This window comes from Lontra canadensis, unplaced genomic scaffold (genome assembly GCF_010015895.1).
Source record: "Lontra canadensis isolate GAN:19392208 unplaced genomic scaffold, GSC_riverotter_1.0 scaffold14, whole genome shotgun sequence".
Lineage (NCBI taxonomy): Eukaryota > Metazoa > Chordata > Mammalia > Carnivora > Mustelidae > Lontra > Lontra canadensis.
Genome location: NW_022631008.1, coordinates 2,143,624 through 2,159,036, shown reverse-complemented (window position 1 = coordinate 2,159,036; position 15,413 = coordinate 2,143,624). Strand labels below are relative to the sequence as shown.

Here is a 15,413-nt window from a genome sequence, read left to right as displayed (position 1 = left end):
GTTTTTCTTATAGCCACTAAAAGGTGACTGGGTGTGCCAGAGGAAGAACAACTAATCCCATCTTTCTTTCCACACTGAGCAGCCAAGTTAGAGGAATCTGCAGGTTATGGTTGCTCGTGTTTGGTCTAGGATGAGTCATACAGCTCACATAAGAATACAAGTATAGGGTGGTGGTTAAGTGTTGTAATGGGTACAAATATGGTATGGGGCAAGTAGTAAATTCTTCTTTTTTTTAATTTAAAGATTTTATTTATTTATTTGACAGAGAGAGAGAGCACAAGTAGGCAGAGAGGCAGGCAGAGAGAGGGGGGAAGCAGGCTCCCTGCAGAGCAGAGACCCTGATGTGGGGCTCCATCCCAGGACCCTGAGATCATGACCTGAGCTGAAGGCAGAGGCTTAACCCACTGAGCCACCCAGGTGCCCTAAGTAGTTAATTCTTATAAAGGGAACAAGAGGATGTCTCCAAGGAAATGATACTTATGTGGGTCTTGCAGGCTGAACAGAAGTTCACCAGGTAGCCTAACAGCCTTCCAGGTCCAGAAAACTGCATGAGAAGACTTTCTGTGTTTAGTGTAATGCAAGTAATGGTGTGGTTTATAGAGGGCATAAGAAAGGGGTTGGGAGAATGAGCTTAGAGCCACTGCACTAGTACTGCATTTGACTTTTGCCAAAGACGGTGAGATTTTTATTTCTACCCCAGAGAAATGTTGAGAATGTTGTATAACTAATAAAAGGAGAAAGAATAACATAGCCAATCAACAGAAAATAACAAAGAAGTGTTTAAAACACGGAGAAGACATTCCAAATGTGCCCTTGCTGAAAACAGAGCATTTTGGGGGAAAGTGGGCAGTGTCCTATTCTAGTTCAACTAACTGGCAAATGCTTCAAAGAAGAGTTAATTCCCTATCCCACATCAGAAATGTATTAGTATAAGTAAACTGATTGATGACACAGCTAACCGATCTGCTATCACTTACCATATAAACGTTAAAATCCATTATGCCCTCAGCCACCAATGCTCTCTGATGTTCCAGAATTCACCGACAGGGTTAAAGGTAGCTTCACAAAAAGAAGTTAATGTAAATGGCCAAAAAATAATACACACACACACACACAGAGGTTTCTCTTTAAAAATTAGGACAGTGATAAGAGATACTTTGATAGGGGCACAGATAGGAAATAAGTAAATAGAAGAATTGACAGAAAAAACATATCCTATTCTTATTACACTTTTTTCCCATAGTGATTTTCTGATTTCCCCCTTTACTTAAAGCACTAGATATAGGATTTCAGGAAGCCAGGGTTCTATACCCAATCATATCATTTCTGAACACATACCTCATCCCAGAGAAGTCTCTTTACTTTTCTAGCCTTTGGTTTCCTCATTTCTTGAATGAAATAATTCTCAAGTAAGTTCAACAGGATGTAGCAGAGATGCTTCATAGGCTACTTTGGAAGATGAAGGGAGCTTCCTGCCAACCTTTCCCTTTCCAACAGAGCAGCTTTGCTTTTATTTGTATTATAGATGGAGCTTTCACAGGACTTTTTGATAAAAGGATTCTGTCACTTTTTAAAGGTTTGAAAATCAACGAACTAGACACTTCATAGGGCATATCCAGCTCAAACAATTTCCACATCGGTAGAATGAGGATAGTGACAGTTCATTTCATAGGTATCTGAAGGGCAAACATGATGTTACATGTAGAAGAAGGCATAGAATATGGGAAGCATTCAATATGTTAGCTGTTATCCATCCCCCACCCCAAATAGACCCCTCACAAATAAGACCATATTTCATCTGACTTTTAAACTTTGAGTATGCAGTGTTGACCTGAAAAAATTGCGGAATCTGTCTTATATCAAAAACACTATAAAAATGTCTTAGATATTTACTCTGAATTTTTAGTATAACCATTTTATTTCTAGTTTTTGTGCATTGCTTTTCCCTTCTACACTTGAAAGTCTTCTCCTTCTCCATCAGATTTTTGAAATAATTATGATCCGATACAACTATGAAATTATTATTATTTTTTGAGAGAGAGAAAGAAAGCATGAGTGGGTGGGGGAGGGACAGAGGCATAGGGAGAGAGAGAATATGTAGCAGACTCCTTGCTGGACCTGGAGCCTGTCACTGGGCTGGATTTCACTATCCTGAGATCATGACCTGAACTGAAATAGAGTTGGATGCTTAACCGACTGAGCCACCTAGGCGCCATACAATTATGTAATTATACACATCAATGTGTTTCAGGCTTTGCAGTGCTTGGGAAAGTGACATCAGCATCCACTCTCTAACCCTGCCCTCTGCAACCTGCTTGGAGCTGCTGCTGATATTATCAAGGAATAATGCCACACTGCCTCCATCCCTTCGCTCTATGAATTCCTTTCAGGTAAGTACACTTTAACCAGGAGATAATTTTTCAGTTTTACTTGTAATTTTGTTTTTAAAGATTTTATTTATTTATTTGAAAGAGAGGCAGTGAGAGAGAGCATGAGCAAGGAGAAGGTCAGAGGGAGAAGCAGACTCCCCATGGAGCTGGGAGCCCGATGTGGGACTCGATCCCAGGACTCGAGGATCATGACCTGAGCCAAAAGCAGTCGTCCAACCAACTGAGCCACCCAGGTGTCCCACTTGTAATTGTTTTTTTAAGGGTCTTTTATTTCACAGGAGATAGCCCACAGAACCCACAGTTCCAGATAATAATAATGATAAGCGCAATGCATGTAATGATTTGTCTGTCTCTTTGAAATAAATAAACAGTAGAGGCTCAGAATTGATTAGTTAATAGTCTAATGGTGGCAGAACCCATATCAGTCTAACTCCAGAGTTTGTTCTTTTAACCTCCATCTCTTGCGTCTGAGAGAAATGGCAAAAACACTTGACAAAGACACTGTGAATGCCACTTTCCTTTTCCTAGGTTTGCCCTAGAACAAAGATTTTCATCCATTATTAGTAACCTTGCTATTAGCTTGCAGTTGAATCACCAAATAGATGTTTAACATGGATGGTGCCCTACCCACTTCCAGGACCTTTTCCCTATTTCGTAAGTCCTCCCTCATCACTTGGACACTCCTTTGGATAATTATCTGTGCTCCTGGTAAAGGATATGGTCAGAATAGAACAAACAGGACAAAACAACATATGTGGTCTAATCAACAGGAAGACCTCCTCCTCCCTGGTAGGCAGCTCATTGTACTGAGGTGGCAAATGGGAATTAAATGTTAACTATTTGCTTAAGTTTGACCCATAGCTCCTGAATGTAACGTTGAACTTACCTATGACTCTTGACAATGGAAAAATAGTCATGAGCTCTCTGAGGCTGATGAAAAGGTCACATGCATTGCTGAGAAATGAGTAAACATAGGTTGGCTCTACTTCTGAAGGATTGTGGCTGCATCCTAAGATAACTTAAGGATCAGTGTAGATTGCTTGATATACCTCTGTGTTAAAACAAGATGTGGATTTTCTTGTGAATTACAGCTCAGGAAATTGTTTTAAAAAATTACTCCAAGAGAATGCTTCCAAACACATTTTACAAGGCCAGTATTACCCTGATACCAAAACCAGACAAGAATGCCACTAGAAAGGGGCTCCTGGGTGGCTCAGTCATTAAGTGTCTGCCTTTGGCTCGGGTCATGATCCCAGGGTGCTGGGATCGAGCCCAATATCAGGCTCCTTGCTTGGAGGGGAGTCTGCTTCTCCCTCTCCCACTCCCCCTGCTTGTGTTGCTGCTCTCACTATCTCTCTCTCTGTCAAATAAATAAAATCTTTAAAAAAAAAAAAAAAAAAGAATGCCACTAGAAAAGAACACTACAGGCCAATATCCCTGATGAACATAGATATAAAAATCCTCAACAAAATATTAGCAAACCTTTGAATTCAATATACAGTGAATATATTGACATTTATTCCAGAGATGCACGGATGGTTCAACATCTGCAAATCAATCAGTGCAATATACCACATTAACAAAATGAAGGGCAAAAATTAAATGATCATCTCAATAGAGTTAGAAAAAACACTTGACAAAATTCAACACCCATTAATGATTAAAAACTCTCAATAAAGTGGGTATGGAGGGAACATACCTCAACATAATAAAGGCCATAATATGACAAGCCCATAGCTAACATCATACTCAATGATAAAATCAGAAATAAGATAGGATGCTCACTCTCACCACTTTTATTTAACATAGTATTAGAAGTCCTAGCCAAAGCAGTTAGGTAAGTGAAAGAAATGAGAGGGATCAGAAGGAAAAGGAAGTAAAACTATTTACAGATGATATAGTACATAGAGAAAATCCTAAAAACTACCAAAGAACCAGTAGAACTAATGGAAGAAAAAGTTTCAAGATACAAAATCAATATACAAAAATCTGTTGTGTTTCTGTATTCTAATAACAAAATATCAAAAAGAGAACTTAAGGGGCACCTGGGTGGCTCAGTTGGTTAAGCATCTGCCTTCAACTCAGGTCATGATCTCAGGGTTCTGGGATCGAGCCACATGGGTTCTCTGCTCAGTGGGGAGCCTGTTTCTCCCTCTCCCTTTGCCATTTCTCCTGCTTGTGCTCTCTCTCTCTCTCTCTCTTTTTTTCTCTCTGTCAAATAAATAAATAAAACCTTTAAAAAATTAAGAAAACAATCCCTTTTCTAATTATATCGTAAAGAATAAAATACCTAGGAATAAATAAAGTTGAGGTAAAAAATCTGCACACTGAAAGCTATAAGACATTAATGAAAGTAATCGAAAAAGACACAAATAAATGGGTAGGTAGTCTGTGCTCATGGATTAAAAGAATTGATATTATTAAAATATCCATACCACCTAGGGCAACCTAAAGATTTGGTGCAATACTTATCAAAATTCCAATGGCATTTTCCACAGAACTAGACAAAGAATTCTTAAGTTTGTGTGAAACCACAGAAGACCCCAAATAGCCAAAGCAGTCTTGAGAAAGAACAACAAAACTGGAAATATTATGCTTCTGGAGTTCACACTGTATTACAAAGCTATAGTAATCAAAACAGTATGGTCTTGGCATAAAAACAGATACATAGATCAGTGGAACAGAATAGAGAGCCCAGAAATAAACCCCTGTGTATACATGGTCAACTAATTTATGACAGAGAAGCCAAGAATATACAATGGGTAAAGGGTCGTCTCTTCAGTGAATGGGTGTTGGGAAAACTGGACAGCCACAGGCAAAAGAATGAAATTGGACCATCTCAAAAATAACTCAAAATGGATTAAAGACTTGAGTTGTGGGACCTGAAAGTATAAAACTCCTAGAAGAAAACGTAGGAGGTAAGTTTCTTGACAATGGTCTTAGTGATGATTTTTTTAATCTAACACCAAAAGCAAAAATAAACAAAGGACTACATCAAACTGAAAAGCTGCTGCACAATAAAGGAAATTGTCAACAAAATGAAAAGATGACCTACTGAATGGGAGAAAATATTTGCAAATCATAGATCTTGTAAGGGGTTAATATCCAAAATATATAAAGAACTCCTACAACTCAGTAGCAAAAAACCCAAACACTTCAATTAAGAAATGAACAAAAGATCTGTAGAGACATTTTTCCAATTAAGTCATACAGATGGCCAACATCAACATACAGATGGTCAACATCACGAGTCGTCAGAAAAATACAGATCAAAACCACAGTGAGCGATCATCTCACACCTGTTAGGATGGTGATCATCAAAAATATAAGAACCAGTGATGGTGAGGTTGTGTTGAAAAGGGAAGCCTTGTGCACTCTTGTGGGAATGTATATTGGTGTAGCCCCTATGGAAAACAGAAGCCTGTTGGCCAAAAAATTAAGAATAGTACTAGCATATGATCCAGCAATAACACTGCTGCATGTTTGTTGAAAGCAAATGAAAACACTAACTTGAAAAGGTCTGTGCATCCCCACTTCATTGCAGCGTCATTTACAATAGCCAAGATATGGAAACAAACCGAGCGTCCCAACTATGGATGAATGGATAAAGAAGTTGTGGGGCATATATATGCAATTCAACCATACAAAAAAATAAAACCCTGCCATTTGTGGCAACATGGATGGACCTAGAGGAGATTATGCTAAGTGAAATAAGTCAGACAGAGAAAGACATACTATATGATCTCATTTATATGTGGATTCTAAAAAACAAAACCAAAGAAACCCAAGTTCACAAATATGGTAAGGACAAAACAGGTAAAGGTGATCAAAAGGTACAAAGTTCCAGTTATAAAATAACTCACTTCTGGGGATATAATGTACATCATGGTGACCATAGCTAATAATACTGTATTGCATATTTGAAAGCTGCTAATAGATTAGATCTTAAAAGTTCTCATCACAAGAAAAAAATTTTTGTAACTGGGATGGTGCTGAATGTTTATTAGACTTATCATGATGATCATTTTGTACTATATATAAATGTGAAGTTGTACACCTGAAACTAATATAATGTCATATGTCAATTATATCTCAATTAAAAATATTTTTTAAATAACTGCTCCAGTCTAATTTGCATGCATATACTCCTGGGAAGCTGTGATAGTTTGGGCTTTGTGTACCTGTTTTATTTATCAGCTTCAATCCTGAACTCTCAAAGAAACCTCTGAAAATACCATCTCATTTTGTAAGAGAGGAAACAGATTCAGAGAGGTAGAGTGGATTTGCCAGGGAATACCCACCGTGTTAGAGACAGAGCTGGACTTACCAGGCTTGTGTCCTGGTAATTCCACCTACTACCCAAACTCAGTACTTGCTGAAGTCCTGGAAGATGGAGGAGGTGTGAGTGGTAGATGGAGGCAAGTTGTATCTGCCTTGGAATGTTCACAAACACATCTTATTTTGCAGTTACTTATAATTATTTATATACTACCCTGAACCAGAAATGATTTAAAATTCTGTATTATCAATCCCTATTTCTTTTAAGTTTTGCTCATTGGATTGAACATTGAATAACATAAAAGTTTGTATATGCCCACAAACATTTATGGAGGGAGATGTAAGAAACTTAATAGTGGTTATCTTTGGGGAGCAAAGCAGTAAGACATTTACTATTTAAGTCATTTTCTCATATACTGTTTGAAATGTTTATATGATGGGTGAATGGGGATCAAGAGAGACGACTCTGACTTGGAGGATGTTATAGCGTATGAGGGAGATAGAATAATCATCCATGTGTGATATAAATTGAGAATAGTTTTATTACAAAGTAGCCTCAAGTCTTAAAGAGATTAAGGTAGAAGAGTAATTTAAACTGGGTGTGGGGGGAATTGAGAGGAGGCCCATCCTGCATTGTCTCTGAGACAGAGGAGGTCTTAATCCCTTGACGGATCTCAACTCAGGCTACCATGTCAGCGCCTGGGCACGAAAGGGCTGTGTGTGCTCAGTGGTGTTAGTGCCCTCTCAGGGCCGCTCAACCACAGGAGCTCTGTGACTGACTAGCTCCCTACCTGTGATTATACTTCCTCTGGTTTCAGCCTGGTTGCTGAATATTATTAATCAGAAGCACAGACACTTTCCCAGTTTCCAAGCTTCAGAGAAACTTGGTACAAGTTCACGAACTGTGTCTGCAAAAGCAATGTAGTCCTTGCTGCTGCTACCTCTAGAAAGAAGCGTTCTTATCAGGACCATACCAGGAACCGACTTCCTTATGCAGGTCTTCACTGCAAGATAAAGGATCAGTGAAGAAGGGGAAGATGTCTGTCAGGATTAGAAAGAGATGCTCTGCTTTTTCATCTTTGTAACACCTACTTAATCATTTATTACAATGGCAAAGAGTGGGGCTGCTAATTTTACCCATATTTGGGATTTACTTTTTTCAATTCGAAATTCACTGTAATGCACATCTTTTAAAGTGCTGTATTGGCAAGAGCTGTAAAATAGTAGAATGACACTTGTTAAAGAAACCATCTTTACATTTCCAGTTCTCTTACTTTCCAGGCCAACTTAGTGACTGCTGCTTTTTTGTAAAAATGTTATTTTAGGTTCCAGGGATTCAAACGGCACTCCTGCTTGAACTGCTATCACTGCCAGATCCCAAAAGGACAGGCTTACCTTATTAAATTAGAGCTATTAAAATATATGAAATTTTAACTTCTTAAATTACAATGTAACATTTCTTTAAGGCCAATAAGTATATCTTTTGGTGGATTTGTTATAATTTTAACTTGTACTGTGTTACCATACCTTAGTATCCATAGTGTGACTATGAGCAAACAGAATGTAGGATTTGGTTGAGAATCACTGATTCATTGCTAAGCACATACTGTAGTTGTTGTGCCCCAAGAGGAAGGATGGATTTCTGTCACTCCAGGCTTAAAATTCTTCCACGACCTTCCTGTTGCAATGAGAACAAAATCCAAACACCTGATCAGAAGCAAGACCTACCTTTAGCACTCTTGGTGGACAGTTAATCAGGCCCAAGGCCCCAAAGATCCCAGCTGAGCACTGTTTTCCCAGTTTGCACGTGCTTCCATTTCTTCTGCAGTTGGGTCTCTTCCACTCTAAGCGTAGAATAACTAAGTGGTAACATGGCAGAGGGCTCCATTAATAGATGCAGTCATCTGGCCAAACTCTTCTGTCTCTCCTAATTTATGGTTTGACTCCCACAGAGAATTCCCAAGAAGAGTCTTCCTTGGAAACTTATACTCACCTGGGAGATAAGGAGTGTTCCACTGCCTCTAGCCCTGAACTGAGGAAATATTTTTTGTTCTCTCCCACACCTTACCTCATTAACTCCCCCTCAGTCAGCTGCTCCCGGCCTTCCAAACTGTGTAGGTGGCATTTCTAAGGGCATAGAGCCCCCAAATTAAAGCTTCTTTGTTTCCCCCAGGTAGATTGCTGTGTTCCATAATAATTGTAAATGTTTTCACAGACATCATCCTTTTTTAAATCCTCACAACAACAAACCCTATTTTAAAGGTACAGAAAGGAAGTAATCTAGACAGTTCATGTAACTACTAATATGCACGGCTGTGTTTTTTATTTTAATGCTTACCTAGGTCCTCTGGTTCTGAGTCTATTATTTATTTCATCCCATGACAATTTCATCAAAGAAAAGGGCAAATGGTCCTTTTTCACAGTCCTGGGTTTCATATTACCTTATTTTTACCATCTGGCAGCAAAAGTTTTTCTTTTATTAATATCATCCTTTAGAGAACCACAACCTTCAAACAGGGGCACAGTATGAGTAACATTCTCAAGCATTATGGATCCTAGCAAAAAAAAGTTGAGCTTCATCAGGTAAACAGTTTTATGTATATGCTGTGTGAATTATGTAGTGAAAATATGTGGAAAAGAAGAAACAGAAAAAGCTTTATCGAGTTCATCTGATAATTAGGGTTGGTTAGGGATATTTTTCAGCTCTAGATGGATTTTAAATCATACACTCTTCACTGCAGAAGGATGAAGCCAATGAAGCATCTTAAATAAGGGATCTGTAGACAGATTAGAGAAGAATCATCTCATTTATGTTACCTGTGTGTAGTTTGATTTTTAACTTTAAGAAATCCACTGATAGTTGGATTTCATCATTTCTATGATGTAAAAACTATATTCAACCTCTCAATTGTTCAGAAGTTAATAATTTACAAATAATTCTCCCATCCTTCTGCTTTTTCACTACTGCTAAGACCTTTGTCATGAGAGAAGAGGGAAGGAAAGTAACACATGAAAATTTGCTTTAATCAGTTGGCCATTTATTGGCATCTCAGGTAAAAAGTTTTGATCATAGAGTAGTTTGAAGGACGCTGTGGTTTAACTTAAAACATTTTAAGAAATATATAATCTATAGGGGCTCCAAGAAATCGTGAGGCAGAGGCCTGAGAACTTTACAGATACAGTAGCAACAAAGGGCTTCAGAGAAGAGAAAGTGAGGTTTCTATCTCTATGCCTTTTTTTTCATCTACTTTCAGACACCACACTACTCAAATGCCCTTATCTTTCTCTTGCATGCTATGTTCATCTCTGGGTAAATTATAGCCATTATTATCTTTTTTTTTTTTTAATTTTAAAAGATTTTTATTTATTTATTTGTCAGAGAGAGAGAGAGAGAGCACGCGCACAGGCAGACAGAATGGCAGGCAGAAGCAGAGGGAGAAGCAGGCTCCCTGCTGAGCAAGGAGGCCAATGTGGGACTCCATCCCAGATGCTGGGATCATGACCTGAGCCAAAGGCAGCCGCTTAACCAACTGAGCCATCCAGGCATCCCCATTATTATCTTTTAAAGTAACATTTTGCAAATTGATTATGAAAAGATCATGACTTTCATGATAAAAATTGGAAAGTGCAGAAAAATGTAAAAAAAAAATGAAATCTCTGTAAATAACCAACATTGGCATCGTAGGGTTATTCTTGTTAGTGTTTTTTATGTGTGCTTTGAAAATGCACATGCCAATGTACATACCCAAATACAAATCATTTTAGTATAAAACTGGCCTCATTGGGGGCGCCTGGGTGGCTCAGTGGGTTAAAGCCTCTGCCTTCGGCTCGGGTCGTGATCCCAGGGTCCTGGGATCGAGCCCCGCATCAGGCTCTCTGCTTGGCAGGGAGCCTGTTTCGTCCTCTCTCTCTGACTGACCTTCTGCCTACTTGTAATCTCTGCCTGTCAAATAAATAAATAAGTAAAATCTTTAAAAAAAAACAAAACAAAAAACAAAAAACTGGCCTCTTGGAAGTGCTGGGAATGAGATACTGGCAGTATTCTGCTCTTTCCTTTGCTTCATCTTCTGGCATAAAGACAATCTTCCTGGAGACTGCTAAAGGGCCTTGGGGTACTTTTATATAAAGGTCCTATTATTAGGTGAACCTGGATAAGATGGGAGGCAGTAAGCCATTGCAGATGTCCAGGGCTTGCTGCAGACTTAACAGGAGGTAGATAGACCTTCATCAAGATGGGCAGGCACTTGCTAGAATTTGTGCTTGGCTTTCGTGGTAATCCTTGTATGCATTCCAGAGAATTAAGGGAGTAGTGTTGGCACCCTCAAGTCCTGAGAAGTGTCAGCCTTCTTTCTTTCCTGCCGATTCCTTTGTCCTCAGTGGGCAGAGATAATCAGGAGTTGAGTGCTACTCAATATATTTAGGCAATCCAGTTCTCAAAGGTAGTGATTACTGCTCTATTTTCATTCTCTCCTCAAAACAGATTTCTGAGAAATGCTCAGCAATTTGGGTGTGAAAAGGATGTTGCCTCCTTCATCCCTTTTTGCCCTGCAGGGCATTCTTGGTTTGGGAAAATGAGCAGGTATCCTTAGTTTAATCCAGCTCTGTAGTGTGGATTCTGCCTTCCTCTGCCTCCTTACCTACCTGACTACCATGCTGATTTACTCTCAGGAGAGCTCGGAGGATGGGCCCAGGCAGAGAGCCAGCCAGTGGCCGCTTGCCCTTCCCACATTCCCTGCCATGTGCCTTGCTCCTCACAGATTTCTGTCCCTACCAAGGAGTTAGGGTTGTAAGCAGAGCAGGATAGTTCCTAGGCCATCCCTTGACACTGGTCTATATCTGAGGAGCTGCTAGACTTGGGTTTGGGTAGCTTGACTAGGCTGGGGGTGCTCTGCCTTTGGCTTCACTTGAAAAAGCAGGAATTGAGGTTTGCCCCAGAAAGTCAATAATAATCTCTCTTGTTTTGCTTGTTTTAGGACATTAACTCACCCCCCCATCCCAACTTTAAAGGAAATGCGTACTCATAGCCTAAAAAAATAAAATCTTAAAATTAAACCAACTACTGTCTAGCCCAGTTCACTCCATCTGTCCTTCCTGACATGGTGGGGAGAGAAGGCCTGATGGCAAGGCCTGGCAGGCTCCAAGGGCACTCCCGGTCTGCACTTCTACTCTGAAGTGGGTGTGGGGAGGGCTGGAAAACAAATAGGGTCTGTCTAATTCTGTGATGATGGGGTTATGACTGGTATTGATTCTTATCTGTCAGTATCCATGGGAAGCTTTTTGAAATTCAGGTTTCTGAGTCAGTAACCTGAAGGAGAGTCCAGGAATCTGTATTCTGACAAACATCCAAAGTGTTTCTAATAAAGGTTTTCCAGAACCAAGATAAAAAACACTTACATGATAATAGAATCTAATCCCAGTGAATGTTAAGGAAAAAAAATCTTTTAATTATGATGAAAATCTGGTCACTAGCTCAAATAAGTTAATTATCTTCCTCTTGTCTTCACTTTTCATTATCAATATGCACTTATTGAAGTTTACTTATTGAAGTAAAGTGAATCATCAAGAAGCTTGTATTTCTTCTTTCCTTTTTTTTCTTCTTCCATCACCTCTCCCTTTCACACTGGGGTGCTTTGTAGAATCCAGGTGTTAGTTGCCTGTGTAAGTCATCTTGCTGTCATTCAGGATGAACATCTAGCATCCCAGTGTCTCCCAGCCTGAGTTTCTTCCTTCTCTCGGCGATCTACAACCTCTGGAGTCCTCTCTGCGGTATGGTCTGGTAGGACAGTCATTTGTCCTGAGGAAGGATGATCAAGGTGGCTTGTACTCTTAGATCTGCCACCAACTGGACTTGTGATGCTGGTCTAGTTAGGTAACCTGTATGGGTCCTGGTTTCTTTATCTGTACATTGAGGAGTCTGGATTAGATTATAATGTTCCTTTTAAAAGTAGATGTACACAGAGTCATTTTGTCTCTTCCCAGCTGTTCCTAATTTATTCACCAAGACTGAATAATACAACTTTATTCCTTAAAGGGACTAGGTTTCTCCTGGATGTCCTGAAAGTATTTCACTGAAGAAAGGCATAGATAAAGCCGCAGTTATGTAGTTTCTCTTTCCTCTCCAAGAGAATGAAGTCCATGTCACAAGATGTTCCTAATAGCCCCAAGGTAAGATCGGGAATGATGAGACTAGAGACCTGCTTGGCCTTCTCTTCCTGCCTGAGAGACCCAGGTCACTCCTTCATGGGACAATCCCCACCAGATGGGCTGTCTGTCAGAGAAAAGGAAGGGGAAGAAAGCTTCCTTTGGACAGCCTTCCACCCTCCCCTCAGTCCTCTTCCGCTTTTGGGTTCACCTCCTCTGTCTGACTCTGGATCCTGGTCCACACTGAAACATTTGTGACTTAAGAATTTTCCAGTGCTTTTGTGTTTGCGTTTATTTGTAAATATGGTTATTCCAAGAAAGTTGCCTAAAATGTGACCCTTTTCCCTTGCCTGGAGCTATTAAGGAGAGGACTTGGTTCTTTCTCACATACTTATTAGCACAGCTGTGGTTCAATCAGGTGGCTTCCTGGTGGCAGGTTTTGCTTCCTTGGAAAGGTGGCTAAAGCTGTATGTCTGCTTTTAGAAATAAAGTAGCATCATAATTGAAATGACCGAACTTGCTTCTCCCGTGGAAGAAGCTAGTGTGTTCACTAGAGCTTTGCTGATGGGAGGGGGAAAGAACAGTCTGGGAATGATGCCAACCTTCAAGGGTATGATGGATTGGAGGGTGGCACTGTTCTAAGCCTCCACCGAGAACCTCTCATGAGCCCTCCTAGCAACGACTTACAGCTGCAGCAAAGCGAGATTTAGAACAGGAAAGGTGTTGGGGAACCAGGCCAAAGGGACTGTGAGAAATGAAGTTATTTTATTGTCCTTTCCAAACGTGCCCTTCTAGACCTTATAAGTGACATAGGGGAAAAGCCCTGGCATGGAGGTGAGAGATGGGTTTGGGTTCTGAGCTATTCCACCTGCATCAGTATGATGGGGTACAAGTCACTCACCTGTCTAGAGCTCAGATTTCTTAGAAATCCACTGATGCTAAGTTTCAGTGGTTAAAGGATTCACAGTACTGTGAAAGCTTATGAATTAAGTCCCCCTGAAGAAGCAAGGCTGGCGTCTAATCTAAGGCTAGCATCCCTTTAGATAAAGACCAGCATGTTGCTTCTTACTAGTTTAGAAGCTGGGAGTGATGGTTGCAGAGGATTGATTGTGTGGGAATGGCAGGGAAGGTACGTCTGTAGCTTCAGCTGAGGCTTCATGCAGTTAATATCTGGAGTTAGCTTTTAACAGTACAAGGCAGTTGCATTAATCTGTAGCATACAGAAGAATTCTGGTGCATTGTCTGAAGCTGTAATGAAAGAACACAAGCTAAATTGGAGTAAAGAATTAACTGGGGGGCATCTGGGTGGCTCAGTTGGTTAAACGTCTGGCTCTTGATTTCAGCATTAAGTCCTGTTCTCAGGGTTGTGAGATGAAGCCCCACGCTGGGCTCCACCCTGGGCATGGAACCTGCTTTAGATTCTCTTTCTCCCTCTCCTGCTGCCCTTCACCACCCTCCCCGCAAAAAAGATCAGAGTGATGTTTAGGTGCTGGAGCCTTTTCTTGTCTCTTTACAACTGTACATATATAATTCTTTATAAACAACTTCATTTGTCCATACTCCCAATGTTTCTGACTCTCTTCCTTCTGGTCTTTAATTATTGTTTTCTTCTCATTTAACTTCAGCTTAGGTATTATTTGTAAAGGAAATAAATGTTCAGATATTGTCCATTTGAACTGCCAGATGCTTTTCAGCAAGTCTTGCTATTATACTAATATTTTAGGCAGAAATCAGAGTGTTGCAAACAGAAGACATAGTTCTTTATATTTTTATTTTAAATAGATATGTTAAATCAGCTTAAATGATTGTAATTTCTAATATAGTGAGAATTATGTATACCATCTTTGCATATTTGAATGTGATGAGAATAGTATGCATTTTTTTGGTTGTCATATTTTTCTTTCTTTTTTCATATTATTCTCTATTATCTTGATTTTTTTCATCCTGAAAACAAAAACAAAAACACAAACAAACAAAAAAAATCCTCTGCTCTCTTGGAAGCAATAGTGTGCAGGGTTTTTTGTTTTGTTTTTTTCTTGGTAGTGGTTGCTCTTAAAACTTTAAAATATATAGAACAGATAGTTTTGTAGCAAAAACAAAATTGTTCAATATCTTTACTTCTTTCAAACAGGCAAGAGTTTTATCAACATTTTATCTATATTTTATTGTTGATTTATAGTTGACATACAATGTTATTATATTAGCTTCAGGTATACACTGTAGTGATTCAGTAATTCTATACATTACTCAGTGTTCATTACAATTAAGGGTAGGTACCATACAACGTTACTACAATATTATTGGCTGTGTTTCTTATGTTGTACTTTACATCCCTGTAACTTATTTATCCTATAACTGGAAATTTGTTCCTCTTAGTCATCTTCACCTGTTTCGCCCATGCCTCCCAACAACGATCTCCCCTCTGGCAACTACCACTTTGTTCTCTGACTTTTAAAAGTCTGTTTTTCTTTGTTCATTTGTTTTGTTTTGTTTTTGGATTCCACATATAAGAGAAATCATACAGTATTTGTGTTTCTCTGTCTGACTTATTTCACTTAAAATAATCGTTTCTTTTCCATCCGTGTTGTTGCAAATGGCAAAATA

The 15,413-nt window shown here is 39.4% G+C and overlaps 1 protein-coding gene across 6 annotated transcripts in view; it reads left to right on the top strand.

The window, feature by feature from the left end:
• The window catches only part of UBE3D (ubiquitin protein ligase E3D), a 156,478-nt gene that overhangs the window by 92,777 nt on the left and 48,288 nt on the right, over positions 1–15,413 (top strand). For all 6 annotated transcript variants that reach the window (XM_032858005.1, XM_032858010.1, XM_032858006.1 and 3 more), the window contains one exon: positions 2,252–2,390. In XM_032858005.1, coding sequence (XP_032713896.1) covers positions 2,252–2,390 — 139 coding nt within the window. The remainder of the gene's footprint in view (positions 1–2,251; positions 2,391–15,413) is intronic.